The 16,276-nt window shown below is 57.8% G+C and overlaps 1 protein-coding gene across 1 annotated transcript; it reads left to right on the top strand.

The window, feature by feature from the left end:
• The first annotated feature begins 744 nt into the window (after window positions 1-744).
• HRH2 (histamine receptor H2) lies at window positions 745-16,052 on the top strand. The gene is made up of 2 exons (XM_067535584.1): window positions 745-1,853; window positions 12,965-16,052. Exons 1-2 carry the CDS (start codon window positions 745-747, stop codon window positions 13,149-13,151), a joined length of 1,296 nt encoding a protein of 431 aa, XP_067391685.1. The 3' UTR covers window positions 13,152-16,052.
• The last annotated feature ends 224 nt before the right edge of the window (window positions 16,053-16,276 follow it).

Here is a 16,276-nt window from a genome sequence, read left to right as displayed (position 1 = left end):
GCTGCAGGGCCTGATTCTCCCTTGTCTGACGCTGACTTGGCACCGGTTATTGACTTCAGATCATGCCAGTAGGTTTGCTCCCAGTAGCCGCCCCTGCTTTCTGCAGCAGACCTCCGTGTCCCCGTTTCACTGGCTGCAGGCCTGATCCTTGCCCTTTCCTTCCAGATTCTGAGCGACGAGAGGCGGCTGCAGCTGTCTGCCGGAGGCACGGACCGGCCGGAAGGAAGGATGTAGCAGAATCTCCTTCCCCGCCTTATCCAGCCTGACCATGCGGACGGAGCCAGGCATGGTTGAGACCCCACGCAACTCAACCCCTCTGAATTTCTCGGAGAGGAGAAGAAGAGTGAGGAAGAGGGAGAGGTTGAGACTCAAAGGCAGCAGCCAGAGAGGAGCCTGGCAGCTAAAGAACTGATCCCCCTTGGGTGCCAAGGCACGGGAGTGATCTGCAGACATTATTTCTACGTAGACCCCGCACCCTCTCCTAGCTCCGGGCACAGAGTCCCTGCCTGGTTCCTGGCACCGTCACGGAGACAAAGAGCAGACAAGTGAACACAAATCTCTGCGAGGTTTCCCAGTGCCCAGGGTGCAGGTGCCTGCATGCGAGGCGGGTTTGCGGAAGGCTCTGGGGGCCTTTGTTTTGTGCTCCAGCAGGACCTTCTGTTCAAGTGGCCCTGGAGTGGAGGCAGAGCTGGGCCGTCATGTTAGCCCAGACGGGAGAGGACTGATTGTCCGGGCCTTCTTGCCATGGATCCATGTCAAAACCACACAGCTGCTCTGAAAGGCCCAGGCAACCCCGCACAGAAGATGCTAGTTGGGCTCGTGCTCAGCGTGCTCATTGTGATGACCATCGGCGGCAACATGGTCGTCTGCCTGGCTGTCTCCTTCAACCGCCGGCTCCGCAGCCTGACAAACTGCTTCATCGTCTCCCTGGCGGTCACCGACCTGCTGCTGGGCCTCCTGGTGCTCCCCTTCTCCGCCATATATGAGCTCACGAGCCAGTGGCATTTCGGCACCACCTTGTGCAACATCTACTGCAGCCTGGACGTCATGCTGTGCACGGCCTCCATCCTCAACCTCTTCATGATCAGCCTGGACCGCTACTACGCCATCACAGCCCCGCTCCGCTACACCCAGCAGGTCACTCCTCTGCGGGTGGCCGTCGCCATGGTCGTCGTCTGGGCGGTCTCCCTGACGGTCTCCTTCCTGCCTATCCACCTGGGCTGGAACACCAACAGCAACCGCGTGCAGAACACGGGCACGAATGACAGCCTGACGTGCGAGCTGGAAGTCAACCAGGCCTATGGGCTGGTGGACGCCTTGCTCACCTTCTACTTCCCCTTGGCCATCATGTGCGTCACGTACTACCGGATCTTCAGAATAGCGAGGGAGCAAGCCAAGAGGATCAACCACGCCACCTGCTGCATGGCCGTCAGCCCCGCGCTGCCCACGGTGAAGGAGCACAAGGCCACCGTGACGCTCGCGGCCGTGCTGGGCGCTTTCATCATCTGCTGGTTCCCGTATTTCACCGTGTTCACGTACCGCGGGATGCGGGGGGAGTGCAAGGTGGGCAACACGTCCAAGTCCATCGTCTTGTGGCTGGGCTATGCCAACTCAGCCCTGAACCCCATCCTGTACGCTGTTCTGAACAGGGACTTCCGGACAGCCTACCAGCGCCTGCTCCGCTGTCGGAGGGTGGGGCCCCTCTCCAGGAGCACTCCCCTGGCATCCCGCCACCTGCCCCACGCCCGGGGGAGAGCCCGCAAGCAAGCGCTGAGCGTGCAGGAAGATAAACCTCTGAGGATGCAGGTGAGGAACGGGACGGAGAGCTCGCTCACTCGAGAAGCCGTGGAAAGGTAAAGCTGCTCTCTCGGGTATTGGTTTGGTGGGGACCTCTGGGGTGGGGTGAGCTGAGCAGGGACAGGCACATCACATGGCTTTGGCTTCATGTCCAAAAGTCTTTCTGGCCTTAGACGTGACTCTGCAGCACAGTGCATTTCAGCTCTCGTCACGCTCTGTATCAGAAAGCCGGAGAGGCAGCAGCAGCAGCTACTGCTGTGGTTAGTGCATGAACATTAGGCACTCAAGCAACCTGTACAGGACAGAGTGAAAGTGTCTCCCCAGGGTGTCTGCCTTGTTCAATCCTGGGACAAGGAGATTAGGAGAGAATTGGGCTTTTCTACAGCACAGGGACGCGCCCCTGAGCTCTTCTAAGCAGAGACACCAGGAGCGCAGAGCACGGCCATCCGAGCCCCTACCCTGTAGGGCAAGGACGAACGGTTCTGTTCACAGCAAACATACAGAGCAGTGAGATAAACATAAAAAAGGCTCGCCGGAAGGTTGCAGGGTAACACGGCTTTCAGAAAGACAACACCCAAGAACCCAAAACAGAGAGAGAGGAAACAGGCTGCTCCCTAAAACAGAGACGCACAGCTCACCCCACCTTGCTTTAAGCTGGGGCTTTCCACCCTGGCTGTCTGCTGCCTAAATTGGGCCACCCAGATCACCTGCCTTTCTCAGTGCCCCGGGCCTGCAAGTAGGATCAGGAAATCCCTCACCCTTACCGTGATGGCTTGTCCCTTTGAACCACTTTCCAATATATCGCAGCAGCCGATGCTAATAATCCAAGAGGCAACCACAGCACCTTCTGTCTAAGGTGCCCACCAGTAAAAATAGTGTTTGCACGTCATAATGCCTCCTGTCGGCCGGTCTCAGAGCATTTCACAGGCACTAAGGAATGTGCCTCGCAGCACAGCAGGGAGCAGGTGGAAGGGATTATCAGCTGCATGTTAGAGACACGTCTACACTTAAAATGCTACAGCAGCTGTAGCGCTTCCGTGTAGACAGTGCCAACGGCAGGGGTTGTTCCGTTGGCCTAGATAATCCACCTCCACAGGAGGTGGTAGTTACGGAGGAATTATTCCATCAACCTAGCGCTGTCTACGGGGGGCTTTAGGTCAGCCCAACGACACGGCTGAGGGGGGTGGATTTTTCACATCTCTGATGGACGTAGTTAATTTACTAGTGCAGAGCTGGCCTTACACTGGGGAGACGTGAAGTGCACAGCCTCTTGATTCCCACGAGCTACTTCAACCACAAGCCCACTTGGTTATGCTGAGCTTCTTGGCTATAAAACCACAGTGCTCCGGCTGCAGATTTTTAGTGCTGGTGAGTTCAAGCAACAGGCAAGTTCTGTTCATGTTTCCAGGAAGAGTCGAGTACAAGCTAAACTTAGGGTGGCGTGCATTGGCTTTTCTTTTTCTTTTTTTTTTTTTAATATACAAATATGCATGCAAATTAGGTGAGCCCTCATGGCTCCTGGGGGGTGCCAAAGCATTCCTCCAGCATCTCAGAACCGGAGAGCCCCGGCCACACGCTGACCGCCACCCCTTCCAAATCGATCCGGACGAGCCGTGCAAGGGAGGGACTCCAGCAGTGGTGCCTGGGAAGGCCTCAAGCTGCTGCAGGTGGTAGCGGTTTGGGAGAGGCGAGGGCAGATTAACGTCTCAGGTGCTGGAGGAGCTGAGCCCGCTCACTTCTCCCCAGAGCTTGGGGAGGAGAGTCGAAGGCAGGGAGGTAGCCCTGATCACCCCTGGCCCGGGCAGCCATTCCCACCCCTGCGAAAGAGAGAGAAAGGAAAGGCCGTGGTTTGTTTCCCTTCCAGGCCTTTCATCTGTCCCCTGCGCTGCGGTGCGATAAGCAGCTCCGAGACATTCCAGCCGGCAGATAGCGTGCGCTCCCGCCTCCGCCTTTCCAGGCAGCGCCAGCAAAGGGGCGGTTCTTGGTTTTATCATGGCTCACGCCGCCAGCAGTGGAGAAGCGAGGGAGCAGGTGCCCTAGCGTCTCTTCGGGGTCCTGCGGCAGCCTCGGCTAGGACTGGTGCTGCTCACTCTTGTCCGGCGTCCACCGCACATGCCCTCAAGCACCCAGGGACCCAGCGTGGTACCCAGCAGAGAGGCTCTGGAGGAGTAGCTGGTCCAAGCTCCTCTTTTCTGGGAGCTCCCGGGCCTACTCCATGTGGTGTGATGGTTGGAGGACATCCCCTTCCCACGGTCCAGTGAGTCTGTGGTCTCTTCTGGTCCCAGCTGACACAGACCCTTGCCAGGACTCCAAAGAAAGGCCACAGTGGGTTCAACCTTTAGACGGCCTGAGAATGTGTATCCGGAGGAGGGATCTGCACCGGGTCTCCAGTTCTATGTAGCCCAAGGTTCTGCAGCCTGACCCGCTTTCCAGGGCTGGTTCTGCTGAGTGCTGGTTCTGAAAATCCTTCTTCCCCCAAGCACGCCCAAAGAGAACTGGGAGAGCAAACTCTGCTTGCAGGCACAAAGGAAAGGAGCGAGCTGTCTATTTCTAATAGCCTGGTGAACAGCTGCGTGGAACGGGCTGACTTAATTTGCTCATTAATTGTAACTTTGATCGGTGCTTTTTTTTGGTACCGTTTGGGCAGAACCCTCCGGGGTGATGAGAGCAGGAGAGGGAAGGCAGGGCAGAGAGCCATAGACCTTGCAGACTGTGGGAAGGGAGGACCACCTCCACCAGCAGCTGTCTATTGTGACATTGCCTCTGAGAAGGAACTGGAGGAGAAAGGTCACAGCTCGCTCATTTCCATGCTGTGTTTCCAAAGCCCTTTTAAAGCAGTGGGAGCGACCGACTCTCCCCCTCTGATTTCCCCTACTCCTGCCTGTCTCCTTTGCAGATGCAGGATCCCAGCCACCTTCTGTCTGGCTTAGCAGCCTTTTCCTGCGCTGACAGTTCTGGGGAGTCGAGGTAGGCCTGTCAGGGTCCCTCTGCGTTCACCGCTGAAGTAACTATTGACAGCGAGAGAGAAAGTAGCTTTGGGGTGAAACGTCAGCATCTCAGCCCTTCGTTCCAGGACACACGTGAGATTTCATAACACAGGAAAATAGGATTTGAAGCTTTTCCATTGTTAACTTCTCTTGGAGCAGGACGGGAAAGAGAACTGATAACTCCAGCTCTGGGAGCCTGGCATGCCAGGACGCTGTTGGGATGAATACCAACGGAGCTGAGAAGGGATCCGGATTGCAAAATTCTGGCCACGTTTTCTTTTACTCTCCCCGTAGACAGTGACATTACCAAGTTTGCCAGACATGCTTACACTTGTTTACACAGAGAAGGAAAGTGCGCTGATTTCAGTTACACATAAATCCACCTAATCAGCAGGTGGCCTGAGCATGACAGGAACTAGACGAACCCCAGCAAAGGATTGCTAAGAGAATAGGTGGCGGGATGCCAATAACCCCAATGTTCCAGTCATAAGATGAGGAAGGGACTGAAGAAAAGCAAGGTGAACTCCACTCTCCCCGTGATGTGAGATTGGCAAAGACACACTTCTCAAGAAACTTTACTAGGCCAGGAAAAGTTTCTGCCAACTGGGAGGAGTTGGTTTGAGTTAGTTCCTGCTAACTGGAGCGACAGACACAGGGGCAGAGGGTGGATAGCGCTGGTTTATTTGCACAGCAAAATGCTGCCCGTGAGAAGCGCGGAAGGCCTAGGAATATCCCTGACTGGCCCTGAGACCGACCGTTTGCAGTAAAATTTACCTCATGCCATGGTAAATTTCCATGAGGCAGCAGCAGTCCCAGGTTTCATGCACTGAAATGCAAAGGCTGGGCGTGAGCTCTGCTCCCGCAGGATAATGGTGCTGGAGAATTATTTAGTATTATTTTGGGTATGACACAAAAGCCTCCAGGGAGATCTGAGCCCCAAGGTCCCCGGTTCTGTGCAGACAGGCCCTGCCCTGAAGAGTTGACAGTCTAAACAAACCGGACTGGCAAAGTGTCGTGATCTCCATTGTACAGAGGGGGAACTGATGCAGAGAGAGATCCAGCAATTCACCCAGAGAGTCTTTGGCGGAGACAGGAACTGACCCGAGGGCCCCTGAGTCACAGTCCAGGCCCCACTTGCAGACTCTCCCCTAAAGCATGCTGAAGCACTGCATTCTGGCCTGTAGCGCATGGAGTCCGTCGCTGTGGGATCTGAGGGCCCCACAAGAGAAAGGAAAAGTGTCACCATGAAAGCAGCTGCTTGAAATTGACAAAGCAGCACTAAGTGCCATCCTCCATGCCAGGGAGATTACAGAGCCCCTTTGAAATGCACCCTCGAGCTGAAACCATCTGCCAAGGAGTGAAATGCTGCAATCTGTGCATGGCATGAACCCACAAGCGGAAATCGTGCGAAAGGGAGGAGCTGAATCCACCACTGATTGAACCTGTGGCTCACTGCCCTGGCAAGCCCTGGGTTTTCTCTTTTCCCCCATCCCAGGGTTCCCTTGAGCCCTACTTGCACATCCAGGAAACTTCTCAATGGCCCCCTTTCTGACAAGGAGCCTGCACCGGGATGCCTGGCTCTCTGGTGGAGGGAGGGATGGACAGGGAGGGGCCGGTTCTCCCCTCGTTTATACCCACCTGCATCAGGAGCAGCGGGCCTGGTCTGTGGAGACACCTCCATGTGGAACGGGTGTGAGATCAGAAGCTGGGCTGGAAGGTCCAGAGTCCAAGCCAGAGAGATGAGCTCTTATGCTCAGCACCCTGCTATCTTAGTGCTGCCAAGCGGGCCAGCCCGGTCACTGCATTGCAGGACACCCCATCTCTCCCGGGGGCTGCCCCCCGCTCAGGGACACAGCACTGTGCTCCAGTCTCAATCACACCTTCCCCCACCCACCCGCAAGGATCCTATGGGGCTGGACGGCACTTGTGCGTTGATTTGGGTACATGCGAAGACTGCGGGGGTGACAGACCACCGCTCAGCTCCACAAGTGGGGGGAAGCCAGGGGTCAGTGGGGGAGCTGCCTGCAGAGCCAAGGGATTTCTCAGCAGCTGGGTGTGGCTCCCTCCCTGAGTGTGGTTCCATCTCTAGGAGGTGTAGGGGGCTACGGGGAGAGAGGGGGGAACCTGAGGATCGATCAAAAGAAAACCCAGCAGTAGACTGGCAAATTGCACTAAATGCCGTTAATAGTGAACTGTGAGCACCAGCGCCCCGAAGAGCCTGGGTCTCCCAGGCGGACGCTACAGAGAGAGCCAGTTATTAGCTGCCTCGGTGGGTCCTTCAGTCCTAGAGCCAGAGCCTGCTTCTTCCCAACGAAGGGAATTCCATGGAGACTGACGCTCCCCACCCCCTCCACAGGTGGGAAGATGCTGCAGCAGCGCTTGGACACTGAAAAGGTCTCCCCGTCACCGTGGGTTGCACTGCAGGGCCTGGCAGGGAAGATCTGTGCAGGGCAGGGACCAGCAGCGCCTGCAGCCGCATGCCCCAGATGTTCTGGGGAGTCCTGCATTAGCTGTGTTGCATGGGTGTGCAAAAGCCGTGTGGCAATGTCTTTATCTAGGAAGCACAGGCTCTGCTGGAAAGCCCCCGCAGCTGCTAACCCGGGCCGTTCCGAATGGTCAGCGATGCTCTGACCAGATGCAGCGCCGCTGACTTGAATGGCCGCAGAGAGCGGAGCGCAGTGTTAGCAGGGAGCAGCTGGTTGGGTCGAACTGAGACCGGACTGGAGAGGTCATTGGCCTGTTTCTCTGACCACTGAAATGCAGATAACGGGACGGGTCCAAAGCTGAGTTAGAAACCAGACGGTTTCTTTTTGCTTTGTCCACAGCACACTCCTCTGTAGTGTGCTGGGTTCCTTGTCACAGCAAAGCGCTCACAGGAGAAACCAGCCTCTGTTTTACTCTGTTAGACTCGTAACCTCACTACATCGGAGGGAGTAGCTTTTCCAAAGGGTTCAGCGCCCCATGGCTCCCAGGCAGGCACCTAAATAAGAGGCCAGGTTTTCGAAGGAGCTCGGTTGATTGGAGCTGCTGGGTGCCGACTTATCTGGGCAATCTGACGTGTTCGTTTAAATGCCCAAGTGGGATCAGAGCTCTCTGGAAAATCAGCCTTCAATTGTGCATGCTGTGCACTTCTGAAAGCCTGGCCCATTATCTTTTGTTAGGGCATAGCTAGGGAATGGATCAGCAAATAATACTGCGTGAGTTCTCCTGCAATGATGTCGCTCAATGGAATGCCATCGCCTGGAGCCCGGGCTTCAAATCTGGTCACCCTATCTGCAAACACAGACAAGGGAGTGACACAAATCCTTGGAAAGCCGGGACATTTCCATGAGAAGAGATGGAAGAGCTTGGGCCTGGCTAGAGAGGAGCTGAATGAAAGGGGACATGATTCAGGTATGGGAAATGATGAATGGGACAAGAAGGGACCCCCTACTCACCGTCTCTGGAACCACAATGAAAGGGACTGATTTGACACTGATCAAAGGAGACAAGCACAGCTCATAACGAACTTGGAACCTGCTGTCGCTAGAATCCAATGAGGCAAAGAGTTTAGCAGGTCTGGCTGGGCCTGGACATTGCTATAGCGCGGGGGCACATCCACACGGGTATTAGTCAGGTTAAACGTGTGTAGAAGATTTCAATGTCAACTCCGGACTGAGAGGGGCTAGGTAGAAACCGACCCAGCCATCCTCGCTCACAGCAGCTGAGCAGGTACCGCCCACCCTCCTACACCCGCAGCTGTGCACATTCAGACACATCTTCCCTCCCTGCGGCAGGGCAGGCCGTCAGAGAAACGCTCCTTCCCTAGGGAAATAACCACAGTGCCGGTCACAAATGGGGCTGGTTTGAGGCCACTCATCCTAGTTCCTCTCCTGCCCACTCCTCTCTAGTCTGGAGCCAGGTGATGCAAACCAGAACACCAGGCACACGGCTGGTTCTTGCAGAGTAGATATCCGTGAGAGTAGCAGGCGCCAGCAGGGCGCCTCAGCAGAGCGCTGACAAGTGTCCCCGCGTGACTGAGTGATTGTTTCTTTGTCTTTAATTTAATCCTCTCCAGCTCTGGAGTTTTTCCCTGAGTCTTGGCCAGCCCGCCGCAGTAGTCTCCACTCTGGGATGCGCTCTTTCAGCCTTGGGTTCCTGGCTGCCCTCCTCCAAAAGCCAACGAGGACAAACGTTAGAAGGTCAAAGTTAGATTTTCCACGGGGGCAAGCCTAAAGGCAGAGGTGGGGGCCACTGGGTGAGTACCTGGCGAGCGATGTGCAGTGTGTGATCCTGGAAAGGGCTAAAGATCTCTCCTCCATGTGGTTTCGATTGCATTTCCTATCCTCCCCCTGCTTCCCAGAGCCTCTCCTGTGAGTGCCACGGGCTAGTCTAGCCATGTTCAATCCCAAGTGAGTCTGGGGCTGGCAGGCTCTGCCTCTGTCTACGAAAGGGCTGGCTGCACAGCGGAGAACGCAGGTCATCTCATGGGGTAATGTTTCTGGCACCGCCGGGTGGATCAGCGCAAGGTGTAACTGACGGACAGAGCAGATTGACCAGTCCCATGTGCTTCCATCTCCCAGTAACAGGCTGATCTGTTTGCAAACCACACAAGGGCACAGCTTACCCTCTCAGCCACAGACAAACACACAACTCCCGCCCGCGCTTGGAAAAGCCATCAGCCATTTCCAGCCGGGCGATTATTTTCCATTGACTTTCCAACCCTCCTGCACCATGCTATTCTGCCTCGTTTCCTGGGCTAGCCCTGGCGGGACCAGCTAATGTGAACTGGCTCGGTCTACCCCAGCGGGGGCAGCACTTAGACGTTGCGTTGCTGGAGCGCTTGGGATGATTGCCTTTCTGCAAGCCCCTTTCAGCTGCATCAAAATGCCCAAAGCGCTTTGGTAACAGCCCCAGCGCCGCGGGGTTGTGCTGCAATATCCCTCGTTAGCCCTTCTCCCACCGCGCCCTGCCGTAAGGTTAGGGTTTTCCAGCCAGCCCCTGCAGCTCTGGGCATGACAATGCCAAGAAACGCCACAGAAAGCGGGTCTGAGTCACAGGCGGGAAGCTAGACAGTTGCAGCAGGAGACTTTATTCACCCTCCGTTGGTAGAGCTGGGCAGGGCTTAGCTGGTTAAGGTCGCAGTCACCTCTGCAGACTGTCCCACAAAGAGCGCCGGCTGATAGCGCGGCCCCTGCTTTATTGACTGTGGTGCAGGGAGAACAGCGAGGTCACCCGTCTGCTGACAGCTAGACAGAGTTGTTCTGCCGGCTGTACACCGGGCCCTCACCTTGGGCGAGGTCACGGCCATGGTCACGCGGTGCCGGGGGACAGGGCTTTGATTAACAAGAGACAGCGAAGCCGGTCTTGTGACCGACTCCCTCCCTGCGCCAGCGCACCGAGCAGGCTGGACAAGTGCAATCAACGAGCCTCTTCAGGCCTCATTAGCCCAGGGCAGGGAGCTGAGAGCGGCTGATCCAGGATTTGTTTTTCCACAGGCCCCAGATCTGCAGGCCGGCTGCAGAGAGAACCCAGCATGCTCTGGGGAATCACTGCAAGTGCAGGGACAGTTAGCTGAGTAGAACGTAGCGTCTCAAACACACACAGCGGGGACACGGGTGAGCGCCTCCTCCTCGCTGCAAATTGCCAACCGGGCACGCTGGCCAGGAAGCCAGCCCGGCCGGCTGGGCCGTCACTGAGATCTCTGCTCAGCCCCTCCAGCTCATTCCCACCTCCTCCGGCAGTGGTGCGCTCTCCTCTGCTGACTCTGCCAGCGCTGTGCTGCGGCTGCACTGCTCAGATCAGCGCCTCCGGCCCTACAGGAGACGCCATCAGCGCTATGGGGTCACTGATGGACAGCGTCACCCAAGTGCCCCCAGCAAAGCTCAGTACCTGCAGGAGAGATCTCTGGCAGGAAGCCGACCCCAGCTCTGCAGCGTCTGCCTGTCGGCTTTTGCAGGAACTTCCCCAAAATACATTTCCAACCGTTCGCTTCCCATCTTTTGCTGCCGGCTTCCTCCTTCCTTTCTCTCTCCCCCTTGCTGGTGCAGCCTCTCCAGCCCAGAGCCTGGCAGATGCCTAGGAGAGACCACTGGCCCCAGCTATAGGAGGTGATCTCCAACGTGGCCAGCTTGGGAGAAGGAGACCATTTATGATGACCCGAATGGGTGAAACAAATCCACTCCTCCTCTCAGCCCGGGCCGTGCTGTAATGCAGAACACAGCCTGCAAAGGGGGAGGATAGTACCTGGCATCTCTTTAAGGCCTTTCATGTGAGGATAGTGCTGAAAGGATCATTAATTATCACCATTTTACAGAGGGGAAACTGAGGCACGCAGCAGTTAGGTGATTTTTCTCAGGGCCACACCCTGAATCAGTGGCAGAGCTGGGACGTGAATACAGGTGCCTTGAGTTCCCATCGCCGGTTCTTCCCACTAGGTACCGCTACCCCCGTTGAGCTGCTCAGTGCAATGTAACAGAATGGGATGTGGCACGCAGCTGGGAAATGCCAAGGCAACACAGACGAATGGTCCCACCCTTTGGAATCGCTCCCAGGCCAAATGCCGCCCGGGCGGTGCAAAACTCATTTGTGCAATCCTGTGCTGGCGGGGGAACCGCAGCAAGTGATGCGCTCAGCCCTGAAACATGAGGCTGGGCCTCCCTGATCATTGCCCTGTAAGTTCACATGCCAGCGTCCTGCAGATCTGCTCCTGGAAACGTCCTGCAGGGAGGTATCCATTAGGCATTTAGCCTAGTAAGTGGAAACCAGGGGAGCCATTGAAAGTTGGCTGTTTTGTGCTTTCCCCTCCATGGGGCAAGTGCTGCTTTACCAGGTTTGATTTCCAAGCGGTGGAGGCAAAATACCAGCCCTCCTTCTCAAGCCCTGTAATCTGCGTGAGCTCATCACGCTGAGAGGAAGGAGGCGCTTCGACCTGAAGGTGAACAGATCTGAGGTCCTGGCTTTGCTACGGATTTCCTCTTAGAGCTGAGTGAGGGCTGAAGGGAGGTGCCAGCATGCACTGTCTGAAACCGCCCTTTGGCTTAGGCCGTTCCTGAGCTTGACTCGCCCGAATCCCTGTGAAACGCCAATGTCAGGCCCACCTGTGAGATGCTTCCAGGTTGCAGATTTGATTCCAACCTGCTGTTCACAGCGGGTGGCTTAGCAATGTCAGTCACCCGGGCAGGGAACAGAAACAGCCCCAGGTGCCTTACCATTGCTAGCCAACCCCGTGCAAACGTTGGCCTTCAAACGCGGACTCTTTCTTCACGCTGAACCCTCTGCACGGGATCTGCGGAGCCTGGAGTTCAGCTGGAAACTCACAGATCATTTCGAATGAAAGGAGGCTCAGGGCCTGCATCGCTGACAGGAAACGAGGCAAAGTTCAGCAGAGCCAGAATTCCTTTGGCAGGGGGCGGGTGATGGCCGTGGGTATTAAAGTGAGGTCATTCCCACACCTGCCCGGGGGGGATCTGAATGCAATAGTGACACTCAGCCCCCGCATTCCTCTTCCCTCCAGGCAGTGTGCTGGGCGGACAGCGCTCCCACTGTGGTTACCTCTCTGCTCTGACAAGGGCAAGTCCATGGCTAGGGAGGTTGACTAGTTTCATGAGGGAGCACAAAGAATCACTCAGATGGACCCAGGCCCCCACGCCCCAACTCCCAGAGGGCGCTGTCCGGGTCTATCGTACTGGAACCAAATCGCTCACAGCCCCCTGCCCCAAAGGTCTTCTGCTCCAGCGGCACCAGGACATAACAGGGAGCGGCGCAAACCCAGAGCACCCCGGGGCCTGTCCCTCTGCCCTCCTTCCTTTGTGGGCTCGGTCCTGTCCCACATGCAGAGCCATGGCCATGCCCGTACTAGGCACTTGGCCACCGCCTGCAGCCTCTAGCTTCCTGGTCAGTCTCAAGCCTTCTCCCCTCAAAGCCGCCCTGCCCCCGGGTCCCTGGTGCCATCAGGGATGTGAGGGTCCCATGGCTTTGGATGAGAGGGTGTATCTCCCAGTAGCCATAACACGGGCCGTGCTTAAACCTTGCCCTTGGCTGTTCCCGCAGCCGCTGCCCTCTTCGCAGGATTTCACGCAATCGCCCCTTCAATTTGGGCCTGGGAAAGGGGGCAGCTGGGGGAGCGAGGAGGTAAAACTAAACGGCCAGTGTCGCGTGTCAGGCAGATCTAGTGAGATCCAGGTGTGTTCCCTCCCCAGGAGTCTCGCCCCATCATGTGGCTCATCGTCCTCCACCATCCGGTCTTGCTGGAGAGGCCGCTGGCTGGCCAAGTGCCTTCCCCAGAGAGACCTGTGGATCCCAGCGTGTGAGGAGCCGGCGATGGAGCTGTGGAAGATGGTGCAGCCCCCAGCACCCCATAGGGTCATTTACTGTATCTTCTCCTGAGCCAGGATGTATGGACCCAGGGGAACGCTGAATGCACTCGACACCGGCCGCGCCCCGCTCAGAACCCAGCTGCTTGCTCTCCACGAGCTGCTCACTGGGGCGGGTGGGTTTGCAAACCCAGGGACTTGGATCTGTAACCTAGCCCACCGTTCCACACGGGTGTGTGTCTGTGTATGTTGCATGCGCCCCTGTGTGGTCATGGATGTGTGTGCACACGTGTGCCCCTGTGTGGGCCCGGAGCTGTGTGTGTGTAGCTAGATGCACGCACACACACGTGCTCGTGTACAAACCCACCTGTGCTTTAGGGAGCCGGCGGCAGGAAGGGCTCACGCCTGCCTCCTTCCCTTACAGACTGGATCAGGCTGATCCTGTTTCCAGATCCCAGCCCAGTGCAGGGAACAGAGGGAAAAGGAGACCCACCCCCTCTGCCGTGCCCCAGGCTCTGGGGGCTGGCTCAGGCTGTCCCTGCCCGCCCCGGCACGTTGTTCCTGTCGCCCAGTGCCTTTGGTATTTCACCTTGTCTCGTACGAACGTCCCTTGTTCCCGAGCACCCTGCACAGCTGCACATATTCCAGGCCTCCCCATGCTGGCGTCCCAGCTTCACAAACACAACCCAGGGGCTGGCCCCAGGCAGCATCCAGGGAGAGTCAGATCGCAGCAGGACTGCGGTTTGGCCGACAAGGCAGAGGCACGACCGAGAGGCTGGGGAAGCAATCCCAGGGCAGGAGGCCTGGAGATGGGGGGCAGAGAGATGAAAGGGGCAGGGCGGATGGAGCGTATGGAGGGGGCGAGGGACATGGCTCCACTGGTGGGTTTGGCTGTGTGGCGAGCAGCCCGGCTGGGTGTTTCTGAGTGCTGGCCCAGGCAGGGGCTAATAGCCATCCCAGGGGGAATGGGCTGGGGGGATTTTAAAGATGCAGCAGGCAAAGTGCAACCCCAAGGGCTGATCTGGCCGACCAAGCCGGGCGGATCCTGGAGTCCCAGAACCCTGTCGGCCAGGCGTTCATGGTGGTCACGCACGGATAATTGGATCTGCGCCCCTGGGTGCCTTTTATCACCTCCATCCTCGCACGGCCTGCCCAGCTCCCAGGGCCTCTCCCTGCACTTCCAGGGTGACCGAGAACTGGGCTTCCCACTCCAAGCCCTTCTGCTCAGTCTGGCTCAGGCAGCGGCCCCAGCACAAGGAAGGATCATGAGCCTAAACAAAGCGCTCAAAATACGCCCGCCTGCCCGGACCCCTGCGTTTGCCTGTGGGCGACGCAAGTGGGGCCAGTGGTAACTGTGACCCGAGAAAACCCTGCTTCCCCACCGCCCCGTCTGCACCCCGCCTGAAGCTAGAGCGTGGAGGGCCACTTGTCGCCCAGCTCAGCAAAGGAAAGTGCCTGGGCTGCATGCCCCTGAGTCCTAGAGGTGCCAGGGGGACGTCACACGTGCCAGATTCACCACCCAGGGGCCATGTGCCTGGCGGAAGCGGCGGGTTCCCAAGCCAGCGCAGCTTCGGGCACGATCAAATGCAGGATCGAGGCCCCCTGCTACGCGGCTGGGGTGTCAGCTCTTGGCTTCGTTGACTTGCCTGTGTCCAGCTGCTATTTAGATCCTGGGCTCTCCCTGGGGACGTGCAGTGCTGGAGGAAGTGGCTGTTTATTGTTTATGGCCTTAATCCCGCCCAGGTGGCCCATAGGCAGGGAGACGTTTCCCCTGCCAGGCCGCCTCCCCGACTGCACAGGCAGGGCAGCTGTGCGTTAATCAAACTGCCCAGGATGCCCATGCAGTCACCCAGGCTCCAAGACCGGCCCAGCAATGAAAGCCTGCGTTTGTCTCCCAGCCGCCTTCCCCAGAGGAGTGATTAACTACCGCCGAAGACGGGCAGGGCTGGCGAGGGACAGCCAGGGGCAGGGCTCTGCCAGCCAGCTGGGGCGTGGGGGAGAGGAGGAGACGGTCTGTTTAGAAAGCAGGGAAGGGCTGGGCTCAGGAGGCTGGCCAGGTGGGTAGCGATTGCCAGCTGTCACCCTCTGATCTGCTTGGCCAGGAAAGGTCAATAAATATTTTAAAATGAAAAACAAAGCTCCCCAGAACAGCAGCCTCTGCCCCCTTGCTGTCTGTCTCCTCCTCCCCACTGGATCCCCCCTTCTCCCGGCGAGACACAGCCAGTTTGGATTGTAAGCTCTCTGGGGCAGGGACCGTCTTGTCTGAGGGGTTGGATTGCTTCAGTGAGCTGTTAGCAGCAGGACGAGCCCGAGGCATGCTGCGGAAGTGGAAGGAAGAGCCGGACGCTTGGGGCTGTGCCGGGGCAGGTACAACCCACTGGGGGGGAGTGTTTGGGGCCTGATGCCCTGTGTCATCACTGTCCAGTCCGGTGCTGGTGACCTGCCATCAGGATGCCATCTCTGGGGCTCCCTCGGGTCCCCAGGGCCGGGCTCAGGTTTCCCTTGTCTCTGCTGGGTGAGATGCTGTGCGTGGTGCCTGAAAACCTGAGGCCCGGTGTCTGGGCGGCACCATGTGCTCCCTGGGAATCAGGGCGTGTTACATGGCAAGTTAGGGCCACGCCAACCCGCCTCCCCAGCTGAGCTTTCCCACCGAAGCCTGGCCCTGCTGGGTGTTGGCTGAGCGGGCAGCGAGCAAAGAGGCAGGAGCGAAGCCTGGTCTCAAAGGAGCAGGGTTAAATGCCTCCCCCTTCTGCACCCGGCACCTGCCAGTCCCAGGGGGCTGAGGACCTTTTTCCCACTCTTCCGCAGCTCCCCCCCTTTGCTCGTGCGTGTGGAAGGCATTTGCCATGGGCCTGCCCCAGGTCCCAGCCTGCGTGTCAAGGAGCCGCAGGCTGGAGAGCCGGAGCGAGGGGAAGCCCCCGGGGCGTTGCGAAGGGACGACCCTTTCCGAGGAATAAAGCTGTCTTGCAATGAGTGCTGATGTCTGATCCTTCCTCTGCAGGACAAGGGGACACTCAGCCGAGCCTGGGGGGGGGCGAGGCGGGGGGATCAGAGAGAGGAGGAGGGCACGGTGCAGCCCAAAGCAGAGCTCCAGCCAGTCCCGCCCTGGGGTCTTGGCCTTTAAGCCTCCTGCTTTCTCGGGGCAGAATGCCACTTGAAACGGCCCCCGCGGGCACGGGCTCCGGTTGCTGTGCCCAT

This window comes from Emydura macquarii, unplaced genomic scaffold (assembly GCF_026122565.2).
Source record: "Emydura macquarii macquarii isolate MOO-44397 ecotype Brisbane River unplaced genomic scaffold, CSIRO-AGI_Emac_v2 contig_378, whole genome shotgun sequence".
Classification (NCBI taxonomy): domain Eukaryota; kingdom Metazoa; phylum Chordata; order Testudines; family Chelidae; genus Emydura; species Emydura macquarii.
The sequence above is the reverse complement of the archived record's forward strand: the minus strand, read 5'-3'. Positions and strand labels throughout refer to the sequence as shown.